General features: G+C 39.3%; 2 protein-coding genes across 2 annotated transcripts; both read right to left on the reverse strand.

Annotated features, from left to right (window-relative positions):
• Positions 1–1,933: 1,933 nt before the first annotated feature.
• LOC126634099 (trans-cinnamate:CoA ligase, peroxisomal-like) lies at positions 1,934–4,143 on the reverse strand. Its single transcript, XM_050304575.1, has 2 exons — positions 3,807–4,143; positions 1,934–3,640 (listed from the first exon to the last, which is right to left on the reverse strand). The coding sequence occupies exons 1-2, from the start codon at positions 4,017–4,019 to the stop codon at positions 2,129–2,131; spliced, it is 1,725 nt and encodes a 574-aa protein (XP_050160532.1). The 5' UTR covers positions 4,020–4,143; the 3' UTR covers positions 1,934–2,128.
• A 2,836-nt stretch (positions 4,144–6,979) lies between these two features.
• Positions 6,980–9,358, reverse strand: LOC126633986 (uncharacterized). The gene has a single exon (XM_050304483.1). The coding sequence runs from the start codon at positions 9,356–9,358 to the stop codon at positions 6,980–6,982; it is 2,379 nt and encodes a 792-aa protein (XP_050160440.1).
• Between the last annotated feature and the right edge of the window lie 4,322 nt (positions 9,359–13,680).

A 13,680-nucleotide genomic window follows, 5' to 3' on the forward strand; every position in this document is an offset into this window, starting at 1 on the left:
TTAGAAAGAAAAAGATAAATAATTAAAAAATCGAAATATAATTAATAAATGAGGTTATTAATGTATCAAGGGACTAAAAGTAGATTTTGATCTTACTCATGGTTTTAATCAAAAAGTCATCTTTGCCAATGATTAAAATGAAGTTTTCTATTTTTTTTTATATGTGAACAAACAAACAAAAGAAACATAATATGATCAATGCACCTAGCAAAACGTTTCTTAAAAAATGATATAAATACACGTGGATCATGAGACTGTGTAATTCGTGGGACAAAGAAGAATATTTTGTGAAGGAGGAGGATGAGAAGAAAAAAGATGGAAGAAAACGATAATTCTTGGGTACTCCTTATCCTTAGTGAGTACCCAATTTACTCCCCTCTTTATGTGGTCAAATGATATTAGTACACCTGTCACTTGCCATCTCCATAACCAAACAATCTTCTTCCTCCCCTCCTTGCCTAAGTGCAGATTCCATCTCTATTCCATCACTTCTCCGGCAACCACCCTTATCCTTTACTTCTCCGGTGACCCCACCCCAATCCCCCACTTCTCACCACAAAATAAGTTGATAATAGTCTGAAATATCTCGAAAAGACATCATAGATAATGGATACTAGCATACGTGCACCTAATTGGGTCATTAAAATATATGGAAGATGGATTTTGGTGCTCCATTCACCCAATTTGTTATCTTCCTCGCGTACATGCATCCAATTCGCAGTATAAGAGAGGGATTCGGGGTGGGTCACTGGAGAAGAGAACGATTAGGAGTGGGACCGCCGGAGATGAGAGGGATTGGAGGGGGGTCGCCGGTGGGAGGATGGGCTGCTCTGGATCCGTAAGAGATGGGTTGACAGTGAAAAAGGGGCAGTCGGAAGGTCAGAGCGATGGAGGCGTGAATGAATCGGGGTATATGACAGATGTTAGAATACTATTGGGCCATGTAGGTGGTCAGTAAAATTGGGATACTGACTGTTCAGTACCTATTTATTTTCCGGAAGAAAAGGGACAAGATGACATACGAAAAAAGGATGGAAGAAAAAAGAGGATGAGTACCGTACATACTAAACTTTTTTGGTTGTCCAATTAATGATACTTGTGTCTTTTTTTAAAAAAAAGTCCAAGAAAAATAACACATACGCTATCTAAAACAATAAAAAACATGTGTTCAAATATTATTGGGCGAAATATAAAAGAATTCACGCCTAAATATTATCCTTAATTAAGGGGTAAATTTGACAAGAAAATGAAAATAAGATGATGTGGACAATAAGTCAGCGAATCTAACTCAATAATTAGGATTGTCCATATCTGATAATTGCTCTCAAAATCGGAAGAAATTTTTAGTTGTAACGGGAACACAAATGGTACACCATGTGTTTTAATAGGAATGGTGGGAAATTTTTTTTTTTAAGTTATTAAATTTTTAGCCCACATATCTCACTATTTGTGTAATGACACGTGATGTACTATCCTATGTACCGATCACACTGAAAAATCTCTCTAAATTTGGACTTACATCAAGTTCACTCTATTTTTATTTCCAAAAGAGAAGGGCTTCTGGCTTTACTGAGCTAAAGGAAGGTTGTACATAGGATTGCTATTTGCACCAAAAGCTTGATTCTCTGCTAGGATGTTTCTTAGTTATAAATTTTAGTGTGAGTTTTAATTTTAATTTTAATTTTTTGTTTTTTTGTTTTTTTTTTTTTGTTAAATGATAGATTTTGTTAGATTAGATGTTTAAATTAGTCACTGAAAAAGTTTGAACATACGCCGTCATGCAAGGCTTAACACATTTCTACCATTGTGGAAAAGGCTACTTGCAGTATGAGATTTAATTAGGTGATGATGAGAATGGAATCGTTTCCGTCTTTATACGAATTGGGTAGGTGACAAGCAAATAATTTATTTAGAGAATGGGTGACTAAATAAATTGGACTTGTGAAAACAATTGTGATTAAAAATGAAGCCGCAGCCGACCTCACAACCTCACAGAAAAGATTAAACAACATACTGGATTCTGTAACTCGTAGATATAAATCCACTGTACAAATGGTTATTCCATATAAAATCGTGAAATAATAACACATTAAAAAAGGAGTTTTGAGATTAAATATTGATAAACCATTCAAAGACGCGACAAAGCAAGAATCTGCTGATCATTGCTGTGGGAATCAACGGCGGTCTGTTGACTTTCGGATAAGATGAATGACTTTGCCTGATCCCTCAAAACGTTTTTGAGAACCTTGCCCATCGGATTCCTGGGCAGCTGGGGCAGAAACTCCACCTTCTTGGGCACCATAAAATGCGGCAAGTTTTTCCGGCAGTAAGCAATGATTTCGGACTCGGTGGCTGCCCCCTCGGCGTTGCTTCGGAGAGCCACAAAAGCACAAGGGCTCTCTCCCCATCGAGGGTGTGGCATTGCCACAACTGCTGCTTCTAACACCTTTGGATGCCCATGTAACATATTTTCAACTTCCACACTGCTAATATTTTCTCCTCCTGATATGATCACGTCTTTCGACCTGTCCTTTATCTCCATGTAGCCGTCCGGGTGTACAACCCCGACGTCTCCAGTCCAGAACCATCCGTTCTGGAACGCCTTCTTGGTCGCCTTGGGATCCTTGAAATACCCTTTCATGATGCTACTCCCACGCAAAACAATCTCCCCCATGGTCTTCCCGTCATGGGGGACACTCTCCATTGTGTCCTTGTTTTTTACATCCACGTCGGCAAGAGTCAATATGCTTATGCCTTGCCTTGCCTTGAGTTTGGCCTGACCATCCTGAGACAGCTTGTTCCACTTGGCCTGCCATTCGCAGACCAAAGCGGGGCCTGTTGCCTCTGTCAGGCCGTACGCGTGGGTTACTTTAAACCCTAGCGGCTCGATCTTCTTGAGGAGAGGGGCCGGAGGAGGGGCTCCGCCAGTGAGTATCTGGACGGGCGTTGAGATCTCGCAGCGCTCGTGGGTTTTGGCCTCGAGGAGGATGTTGAAGATGATGGGGGCGCAGCACATGTGCGTCACCTTGTGGAGGTGAATGTTGCGGTAGATGTCGTAGGCAGTGGTGTTACGGAGGCAGACGTTGGTGCCGCCGCGTGCTGCGACGCCCCACGTGAAGGTCCAGCCGTTGCAATGAAACATGGGGAGGGTCCACAAATAAACAGGCTCGCCCCCCATTTCCCAGCCCAAAATTAGGCTCAGGGTGCTCAAGAATGCACCTCTGTGGCTGTACACAACGCCTTTGGGCTCCGATGTCGTTCCGGAGGTGTAATTCAAAGCGACGGGGTCCCATTCGTCATCGACCGGAACGGAGACAAATCCGGGATTGCCCCTTTTGATGAGTTGCTCGTACTCCAACTCGCCGAGTCGAATGCCAGTGGGGGAGTCGATATCGTCGATCACGATGACCAACGGCATGGATGTGCCGGCAGTTCCGGTGGTGAGAATCCTCAGGATGTCACGTGCCAGGGGGACAAATTGGTAGTCGACAAAGAAGACTTTGGCTCCTGAGTGCCGGAGAATGGAGGCTATGGTTTTGGCGTCCAGGCGGGTATTGATGGTGTTGAGAACGGCCCCGGCCATGGGCACTCCGAAATGCATTTCGTACATTGCCGGAATGTTAGGAGCCAATACTGAAACCTGCCGCAGAAAAGCAAAGCACCAAAAATTAATCTTACTGTTTAATATCAATCAACCAATATTGGAGAAAAGAAATTAATTAAAACTCTTGCGATAATGCATTATAAGTAAATGCTTTTAACTACTTTTGAGTGTGTATCGTTAATTGCGAATAAACGAGACTAACCACATCGTGTTTGACGATGTTGAGGGAAACGAGGGAGGAAGCGAGACGGCAGCAACGGTCGTAGGTTTGGGCCCAAGTGAAGCGAGTGCCTTCATAGATGATTGAGGTACGGTCGGCATAAAAGGCAGCAGCTCTCTTGAGAAAGGTTGTGGGAGAGAGAGCTGCGTAATTGGCATCACATTTCGGAAGCATATTCATCGATTCAAAGGCCATTTTTCGGTCGATTTTTGGGTAATAGTAAGCTGCTTAATTTGGTTAATGTGAGACAGAGAGAGAGAGAGAGAGAGAGAGAGAGATGGGATTGTTGAAACTGTCTGTGAAGGACGTAAGTGAGAGGGGGATGTATGGAGCAATATATAGTGAATTGTCAGGGTGGGAAGGGTCCACGATACTTGCCGTGGGAATGGTGGCAGCGAATCAGGATGCTTGCGTGGAAATTACTAAGTTATTACAACTAGACTTCATTAGTTTGAATACAAGAAATTCATTGACCTCTTCTTTTTTATTTGTCTTTTGAATTTCCAGGAACTAAAAACTAATGGCTTTCCACAATATCTATTACTTCATCGGCTGCTTGACTTGTCCGCTACGATCGGTATTCAATTATGCAAACAGTTGCCAGGTTGCGTGGTGACATTTTTTGTTAACTTTTATTTCTGATGCATGTACTTTCTCTCTCTTACAAAAAAAATTATAATATAAAATAGAAAACGAATGAGGAAAACGCTGCATACCACTTCAACTAGTACTATATCGGCAATTTGCTCCCTTAACAATTTTTCTTGTCAATCTATTCGTTAATTTAGCAGGAAACAATTGGCGTAGTATGATAGGCACGTCGCATGTGACACACTTTCAAGGACAAAATCATCTTTCACCTCTTTCATAAGAGAACATTGAAGAGTAACATCTATTTGCGACCACTTTAGAGAGTTGAAGAGCCAAATATTAATGAGCCCCCAATTAGTGAAACTTCATTTGCTCAATACTGATTCATATGTCAATTTTTATACACTGGATAAAATTGGTTTAAATATAACTTTAGTGTTGTGGCCTATATTTAACTGACAGGGAAAGGGGCGTGGGCGGCACAGAGAGAAAATATACAGAGAGATGTGTTTGTAGGGTTGTGTAGAGGATGTTATTATTCCTCCTACGCAATGCCTTTATTTAGAATAATAAGAGAGAAGAAATCCTTCTCCTCCAAGGAATACAAGTCCTAATGGGGAAGAATAACTAGAATCAAATCTAATCTGGGATTTACACAATCACACTTAAACAAGAAATTTATAACACTCCCCCTTGAGTGTGCAAATACTCAAGTAGATTCGGCATTGTGTAGAGGTTGAGGAAGTGGAAGTCTACTCGTCGGAACTGATTATGGGAACGCGTTATTCTCAATAAGGTAGGAACTTGCATAAGGAAGTAAGTCTCACAGAAAACCCTATGGTTATGGTAAAACCCCGAGTAAGGACAAAACCCATAGTCTAAGGAAAAATGTGTGAGTAATACAAAGTCAAATGAAACATCTACGGGATGTCATCATGGATACAATCAACCCAAGGTGGGTGCCTCATCAAAACCTCGTTAGACAGCAAAATCCCAATGGGAAAAATGCTCCTAATCATAAAGAAAAAGAGGACATTAAGATGAAGCAAGTATACTTCAGGATATTCTTCCTGAGTTTGACACAATTCCAAACAGAACTAGCAATGTTACAACTCAAAAAATTTAAGCATATCAATTCCTTGAACAAGCTTCTGAAACGTCGCCTTCGATAGTGATTTAGTGAAGAGGTTGGCCAAATTGTCTTGTGAACGGATTTGCATGACTTCAATCTTCTGATGCTCTTGTTGTTGATATGAGAAAAAGAATTTCAGCGCAGTGTGTTTGGTGTTGTCTCATTTGATATAACCATTCTTGAGTTGTTCGATGCATGTTGTGTTGTCTTTATAGATCGTCGTCGAGACATCAACGACGGGGTAAACGTCGCATGAGCTTTGAATATGGCACACAACTGTTCTTAACTAAAAGCATTCTCGAGTTGGTTCGTGTAAGGCGAGAATTTCAGCATGGTTAGACGAAGTGGCAACTAAGGTCTGTTTAGTTGACCTCCAAGAGATTGCGGCACCTTGTGTGGATCAGATAAGTATCTTGCGTCGGCATAACCAACAAGGCGATAATCGACACAAGATAAGGGGGTGCGGCATCACTCGAGGATCCGTAGGGATAGAACAAGCCCAGATCCGTAGTACCTTTAAGGTAGCGAAAGATGTCTTTAACACCAGTCCAGTGTCTGCGTGTTGGGACATTATTGTATCTTGCTAAAAGATTAACAGCGAAGGAGATGTCGGGTAAAGAATTTCAAATGGTAAGTTTATAAATAATAAATGTGCTATAATTACTTAAATATGGTAAGTTTTAAAAATAAGGACTTATACTAGATTTTGAAAACCATTCAGGTTAAAATTTAAAAACAATCTTATTAAAGCCCTAAAATCTAAAAGCCAATATTAAGCCAAATTGGCTTGAAAAGAGCCCACTACAAGCCATCCCAAAAACCTCAATAGACAGAGCAATACCACAACAATGAAGACGACCGCCGTCGCACGACCTCTTTGAGCCTTGGGTTTTCTGTCAACAAGAAGGGACAATAACATAACTTAAAGTAATTTTCAACCTGATAACTTTATGGCACGGAGCTCCAAGGGCAGGTTTGCTGAAACATTTACTCCGGACCACGCATATACCATCGACGAGAACATAAGTCTGTAAAGGGACGTAGATGTTGTCAGGCTAACATTCGACTAAAATAGTTTTCAACCACTTTTGGGACGAGCATTGTGATCGATATGTGTTGACCTGAGAAAACAATAGAGAAGTAGCTTACAAGTTGTGCTTACGTGTTCAACCCACTGAATGATAGGGAGGTGGTAGAATTAATAGTCCAAGACTTTTAGTCTCACATAGTGCCTAAATAAATGGGCTGATTACCCCCCATAAGCAGTGGCGGAGCCAGGATTTCGGGTTAGGAGGGGCCTCTCACAAATATTAAAAAAAAATTAAATCGATAGTAGTTACAAAACTGTTAACCAAAACATCATAGTATGTATATGAAAAGTAACCAAAATTCAAAATAACATAGCATTGATAATATTACATATTCCCAATAATTAAAATAATTGTCCTCGACGAGTTTTCATATTTTGAAACCGTTGCATGATAGCCTCGTCCTCTATACTATTAAAAATATCATTTTCAATATAAGCAACCAAACAATCGTTCATCCACAAATCACCCATTCGATTGCGTAAGGTGTTCTTAACAATGTTCATAGCAGAAAAGACTCGCTCTACACTTGCTGTTGCAACCGGTAAGATGAGTGCCAGTGTCAAAAGCAAGTACACTAACAGGTAAGTATGATCTTTCTTGGTTCCAACCATCTTTTGTGCAAGATCACTAATTCCTTTCAAATCTGCAAACTCACTATTAGAGGTCATTTCCCAAATATAATTCTCAAGCTGTTCTTTGAGTAACTCAAGATCGTGCTCTGAAAAATCACTTGGATAAAATTGGGCAAGACGCATCAATTTTTCTTTGTCAAAGGCAGAGAAAGAATTACTTGGACTTAAACATGCCACACAAAGAAGTAGTTCAGTATTCTTCTCAGTAAATCGATCATTTAACTCAGTGAGTTGTTTATCTATGACATCGGTGAATAAATCAACCCGATAATGGTGCACGTTTGTGATGGGATGAGCTTTTCGGTTTGGTCGCTCTCCACTCGTAAAAATATCATCCATGCTAGGAATTTTAATACGATTCTTGTCACAAAAGGATGAAACTTCATCAAATAAGGATTCCCAACCACTTTCTCGCATCCTTTGCAATCTTCCTTTGCATATATTGACCAAGTTCATTGCATTCACAATATCTTGATCCTTCTTTTGCAATGCCTGCGATAAATCGTTTGTGATCCCCAAAACCTTTTTCATCAAGTGTAGACCAAAAATAAAGTTGAAAGATTGAATAAAAGTCAATAGAACATTTGCTTCAAATTTTTGTTCAGAACTTGTTCCATCTTTTCTTACAATCTCAAGCACTTCTATCGTTGATGAGAACATGTGAGCCAAGCTGATTAAACAATTATAGTGAGAGTTCCATCGCGTGTCACTAGCCCGCTTAAGAGTAGTTTCTTGATTCAAACCTTGTCCACTTGAAAGCTCGTTATTTTCTAGTGCTTCCAAAACTACATGAGCATGTTTCTCTCTCAGAATATCACGACACTTAGAAGATGCCACCACAATATTCACCACAGAAGAAACCATAGTAAAGAGATCTCCAATTTCAGAATTTTTTTTTGCCACTGCTACTAGAGCTAATTGAAGTTGATGAGCAAAACAATGAACATAAAAGGCAGACTCATTCTCATTTAAAATTAGTGCTTTAAGGCCATTGAACTCACCTTGCATATTACTTGCCCCATCATAGCCTTGCCCACGCAATTTTGATATGCTCAGTCCATGTCTAGAAAAGAAATCATCAATGGCTAACTTGAGTGAGGAAGCTTTAGTATCTGCAACATGCTCAATACCTACAAAGCGCTCTATCACATGACCCTTATCCACAAAGCGCAATACAATGGCCATTTGCTCCTTTGAAGACTTGTCTCGTGATTCATCAACAAGAATGGAAAATAAAGAATCATTAATATCACTAGTGATTGCACTAATGATTTCATATGAAATAGCACTTGAGATGTCCTTCTGAATATCAGGTGATGTCAATTTCAAAATTTCAGGAGCATTTTCTAGCGTGACAGCCTTTATACCCTCATTATAATGACGTAGCCACCGTAGAATTTCAAGAAAGTTTCCTTGGTTGAGTGAGTTTTCAGATTCATCATGCCCACGAAATGGAAGACCTTGTTGTAAGAGAATTTTACTAACCCCAACTGATGCACCTAATCGAGTTCGATAATCAATTCGATCTTGATCAGTTTGTTTTGTGATAACTGTTTCAATATGTTGCTTTTGGTTTAATAAGGCTTCACAGTTTCTCCAAGCATTATTATGAGAACTATTAGGTCCTCCAACATGAATTTCTAGTTTCTTCTTGCACTTCCAATTCTTGAATCCGACTCCAACAAAAGTATCCCCACCAGATTGATCTCCAATATCAGGTTTGAAGAGATAACAACATAAACAATAGGCAGCATCCTGTGATGTGCTATACTCCAACCAATTAGGAAATTGAGTAAACCAAGCAGGATTGAACCTTCTAGGCTTTGTCCCAAAATTTGTGTAGGGAAATGCATGGGTTTTTGGTTGACAAGGTTTATTTTGGAGATAGGCTCTTCGAACTTGGTCTCGAACATTAGGATGATAACTCAAAATCGGTGTACGCAATCCAGGATCATATTGGAGAGTTTCCGAGTTAATTTCCATAGAATCCACACAAGTTTGTTTTGAACTACTTTCATTGTTCTTTGGACTCTTTGGAGACGGTTCTAATATCTCAGGTTGTGTTTTTCTTTTGAAATATCTTTCCATAACTGAAAAGTAAAAAAACATAGATTGACTAACTTTAAATTAAAAGAAATATGAACATATATGCTAAATTTACAAACTAAAACAAATTAGGCAATAGTTAAGAGAAATTGCAAGACATCAATTTAATCATAATTTATAAACAAAAAATTGTAACAGGAATTGAGAGTAAAATACATACTTTGGGTTGTTGACCAATTAACTAAACTTCAAGTCTTCAATGTCTTTTTTTGATGGAATGATGGAATAATGGAATTCTTTAATCTGCAAAAAAAAATATATTATTTGTTAAATTAATTTATAATTGTAGATAACAACATATATGAATTAATTGAAAATAACAACTTTAGAGATTCGAAGTTCATACCTTTGAGGATCATGGAAATTGAATTATTGAAGACTGATAGACTGATAGAAGACTGTGACATGCTATAGATGAGAGAAGCAGCAAGGTTGTGTACTACAGGTAAAAAGTACACGATCAACGGCAAAGAACTGAAAGACAATGGTGCTTCATGCAGGGGCCTCTTTAAAGTTCATGTACTGTTCCTGACTATTTTTTTTTCAGATTAGCAGCAGGCTGCAATCGGCTAGGGCTAGAAATTAAAGAGTAAAAAAATACTAATTTTTAGTATTGGGGAAAGGAATGGAAGTGTTGGAAGTTGAAATAGATAGGTTTTAGGGTTAGACTAGATTACATAAATATGCTTAAAATATTTAAAGAAGGCCGGATATTTTGTCTAGAAAATTTGAATGGCTCAAGTGAAAGAGTCATAAAAAAGTGATTAAAATAATTAAAATAATAAGTAGTACTAATTTTTTTTTATAAACAAAAGCAGGATGGGCCTAGGACTACTGTGGTCCTATGGTTCCTCCGCCCCTGCTCATAAGTGGTTGGACCCTGAAAAGTGAAATTACATCACTTTGTTTATACAGCTATTTGAATCCATGTCAAATATATATATTCGATGACTACAGTGAATGTAGCCTTTTTTAGGGTGATTAAATCTCGTATCATAAATCCTGAGCCCACCAAGAGTTGACCATACTAGTCTTTGTTGACCTTCAAGTTTTAAGCGTTAACATATAAGTAAGGCTAATTTCACTTTAATTGTATTGGATTTTGAGCTTAAGTGATTACGAGTATGCATTACTCCTATACTTGAAGTCGTAGCTCGCTCTCTTTATCGCGTGTGTTAATAAAAAAATATTTCACTACTCCTACAAAAACTACAATAACCTCTTGAAATATTTTTCTTGTTAATTTCCTTGTTTAATTATTTTTTTTTTTTTGAGAAACTGGATAATTCATAACCAAGGTAGAAGCCACAGGGGGAAACAGAGAGCCTAATGTAGGCTAACCAACAAACAAAGTAGAAAGAATGAGAAAAATAAGGGGAATAAAGAGAGACAAGGCAACAAGTCCTCAAATTCTTCAATAGTTACCCCCATATGACCTGGGTTAGGTGGCCCATTACCTATTCCTTGCTGTAGCCCCATTGAGAAGGGTCTGCCAGTGATGACTTGGTAAGCGTCATAATGACTTCTGATGCTAGCGCCGCCAACATATTGGGTTGTAGGAAAAAGGTTCCTTGTGTAGTGAGTCTTGGAATGCACTCCAACACCCCTGTAGAGTTATCATCCTTACTGCCAGACAGGCTACTATCCCACATGTGCCTTTGATCACTGCTTTCCAGGACCTCCCGCCCCATACGTTTCCTAGTTGCCCTCGTTGGCCACCGCTCATTGAGCAGGGCCGTCGTTGGGTGAGAAGTATCTGCCAAATTTTGAGGTTGCCTAGTTTTGGTCCATTTTCCATACCGCACCGCGGCGATTAGGTTGTTTTGCGCAATCAGTGTTAGAGTGCATAATTCTCCCACATCGATAGCAGAATTCCTAAAAGCGTTCATATTTGAACTCAATCCATGAGTTCACATCTCTCGCTCATGCTAGCCAGCATCCCATTACCAGAAGGTTTATGGTGTTAACCATAATCTTAATCTTTAGGAACCTCTTAGCATGTGCCAAATCTTTGACTTCCAGAACTTCCTCTACCTCTCTTACTAGATGCCTAACACCTGCCTTAGTATTGAGGTTTAACAGAACTTTTTTCATCTGGACCCAAAATGGAACTAGCTCCAATCTCACCTCTTTAAGGGCTAAGTCGTCTGGCCATTTTTTCACTAAGAAACACTAGTTCATGACTTTCAAAGGACTTGGTCAAAGATCTTGTTGGCTATCTCTTCATCCCTCACGATAATGATAAAGTTGTTATCTTGGACCCATTTCACCTTTATTTCTCCGAAATCATGCCAGGAACTGGGCAAGATGTTTCTCACCCCTCCCACTTGTTAAGAGGTTTGTCGTTCAGCTCGGCTCCAATTAATTTCACCCCTTATTCCATACTTGATAGGTCGAGAGATTCCTCTAGTCATACGATAAGGTTGTTCACATCTGGCTGAGACATATTGGGTTGAATGAAATATGAGAATATTTTGTTTTCATGCCATAGGATTTGTTCCGACCTTGTGAATACTTGTACCCTGTTGGTTTTGACGTTGTCCAGATGGTGAAATGTTTTGTACCCCCATAGAATCCAAACACAAAGAGCAGATCTAAGAAAAAGAAACCTCGATGACTTAAGAGAACAATTCGCAGTAGTTCGCCTAGGTTGATATGGGAAGTAAATGCTGGTTTGGTTAGCAATAACTGCACTGCTAAGAGATACTGTTTCCATTAGGGTAGACATCCCATCAGATAGTTGAAGGCTATCTTCTGCCATTACACCTCTATTAATGTTTTAGGCTTTGGTGAGAGAGAGATTCCACCTTCACAAATTCTTCAAGGTTTGGTGAGAGAGAGATTCTACTGTGAATGCTTCAAGGGTTGGTGAAAGGATGGTTGGTTAATAATAAAGCCAACAGAGGAATGGAAGAAAGACTCTCACCACGGAGAGAAGACCCTTCACAAGGAGGGATGACTCTCACCATAGAGAGAATTTATCACATGTATGCTTCCTTTTAGCTTTAAAATTTGACATGTAAAGTAAAATCCCTTCTTTAATTACTTATCTTGCCTATTTACCTCCTAAATGTTATAAACTTCTTGTTTAAGTGTGATTGTGTAAATCCTAGATTATATTTTATTCTAGTTATTGTTCCCTATTAGGACTTGTATTCCTTGGAGAAGAAGGATTTCTTATCTCTATTATTACTATACATAAAGGCACTGTGTAGGGGGAATAGCAACATCATCTACACAACCCTACAAACACATCTCTCTATATTTTCTCTCTATGTCGCCGGTCCCCTTCCCTTGTCAGTTAAATATAGGCCATAACACGTTATCAGCACACTTCTATCGTTGCACTTAGAAATCCGACGTGGAAGCTTTCTGCATCAAGCCAGTTCACCAATATCATCACGCAATCAGGTTCTTCCAAAACAACGATTTATATCTCGATATTTTTGCTGCCCTGATTGCATGAACATTCACCATAATGCATGATCCAACTTTACGTTTTTCGAATTTTAGATTCTACATAAATTATGTATGCATTATATCTATAATTGTCGAATTATGTGAATTGATATTGCCATGAATTGCATCAAATTATGTATCCATACATTAAATTATTTATATGAATACACATTGAATTAATCTGGAACTAAAAATAAAAAATAAAGAATTTTTAGGGTTTTGTTGAAAACCCATCCATGATGATGGGCTTCCTTCCCCGAGCCAATAACCCAAACTTGGAGCAACAACTCTAGGCCTAAACCCTAAAACTTGACGCCAAGATGACATCGCCCTTTGAACCATCATGGCACATGGCCTGCAGCCATGCCCAGCCATTATGGCTCCCTCCCCGACGACTTGAAGATTGTCCATCAACGTCAATTGGCTGAGATTCCTTCGAATCTCAGCGGATTTTTCGAAATCCCGATTTTAATTTCTAGGTTTTTTTGTTGAATCGTTGATATTTCCAAATCTCCATTCGTAACCATGGTAAAAAAACACCTAAAAAAGGTACCCCCGAGTTTCCCCGTCCAAGATTTAGCCACCTGCAGTGGCGGCACCGATCATTTTCTCCCGCGAAAACCCCTTAGCTCTGCTAGGACTTCTTGGTCTAAGCCCGAGCCCATTTTTTAGGGCTGGCATTGACTCGGGCTGAAAAAAAAAAAAAAAAAAAAAAAGAGAAAATTTGTTTTCTTTTAACTGGGCTTGCCTAAAGCGGCCTAACACCATCACCATGGCTCGGCCCAACACGTGATACTAGCCAGAGTGCTATGGTGTCCCACATGCACGCATTGCATCGGATCCCA

Source organism: Malus sylvestris, chromosome 9, assembly GCF_916048215.2.
Source record: "Malus sylvestris chromosome 9, drMalSylv7.2, whole genome shotgun sequence".
Classification (NCBI taxonomy): domain Eukaryota; kingdom Viridiplantae; phylum Streptophyta; class Magnoliopsida; order Rosales; family Rosaceae; genus Malus; species Malus sylvestris.

Excerpts from the sequence above, each read along its gene's own strand:
- LOC126633986 (XM_050304483.1), bottom strand. The coding sequence starts at position 9,358 with ATGGAAAGATATTTCAAAAGAAAAACACAACCTGAGATATTAGAACCG.
- LOC126634099 (XM_050304575.1), bottom strand. The coding sequence starts at position 4,019 with ATGGCCTTTGAATCGATGAATATGCTTCCGAAATGTGATGCCAATTAC. Across the intron at positions 3,641-3,806 it reads ACATCGTCAAACACGATGTG|GTTTCAGTATTGGCTCCTAA; the intron begins GTTAGTCTCGTT and ends TTTCTGCGGCAG.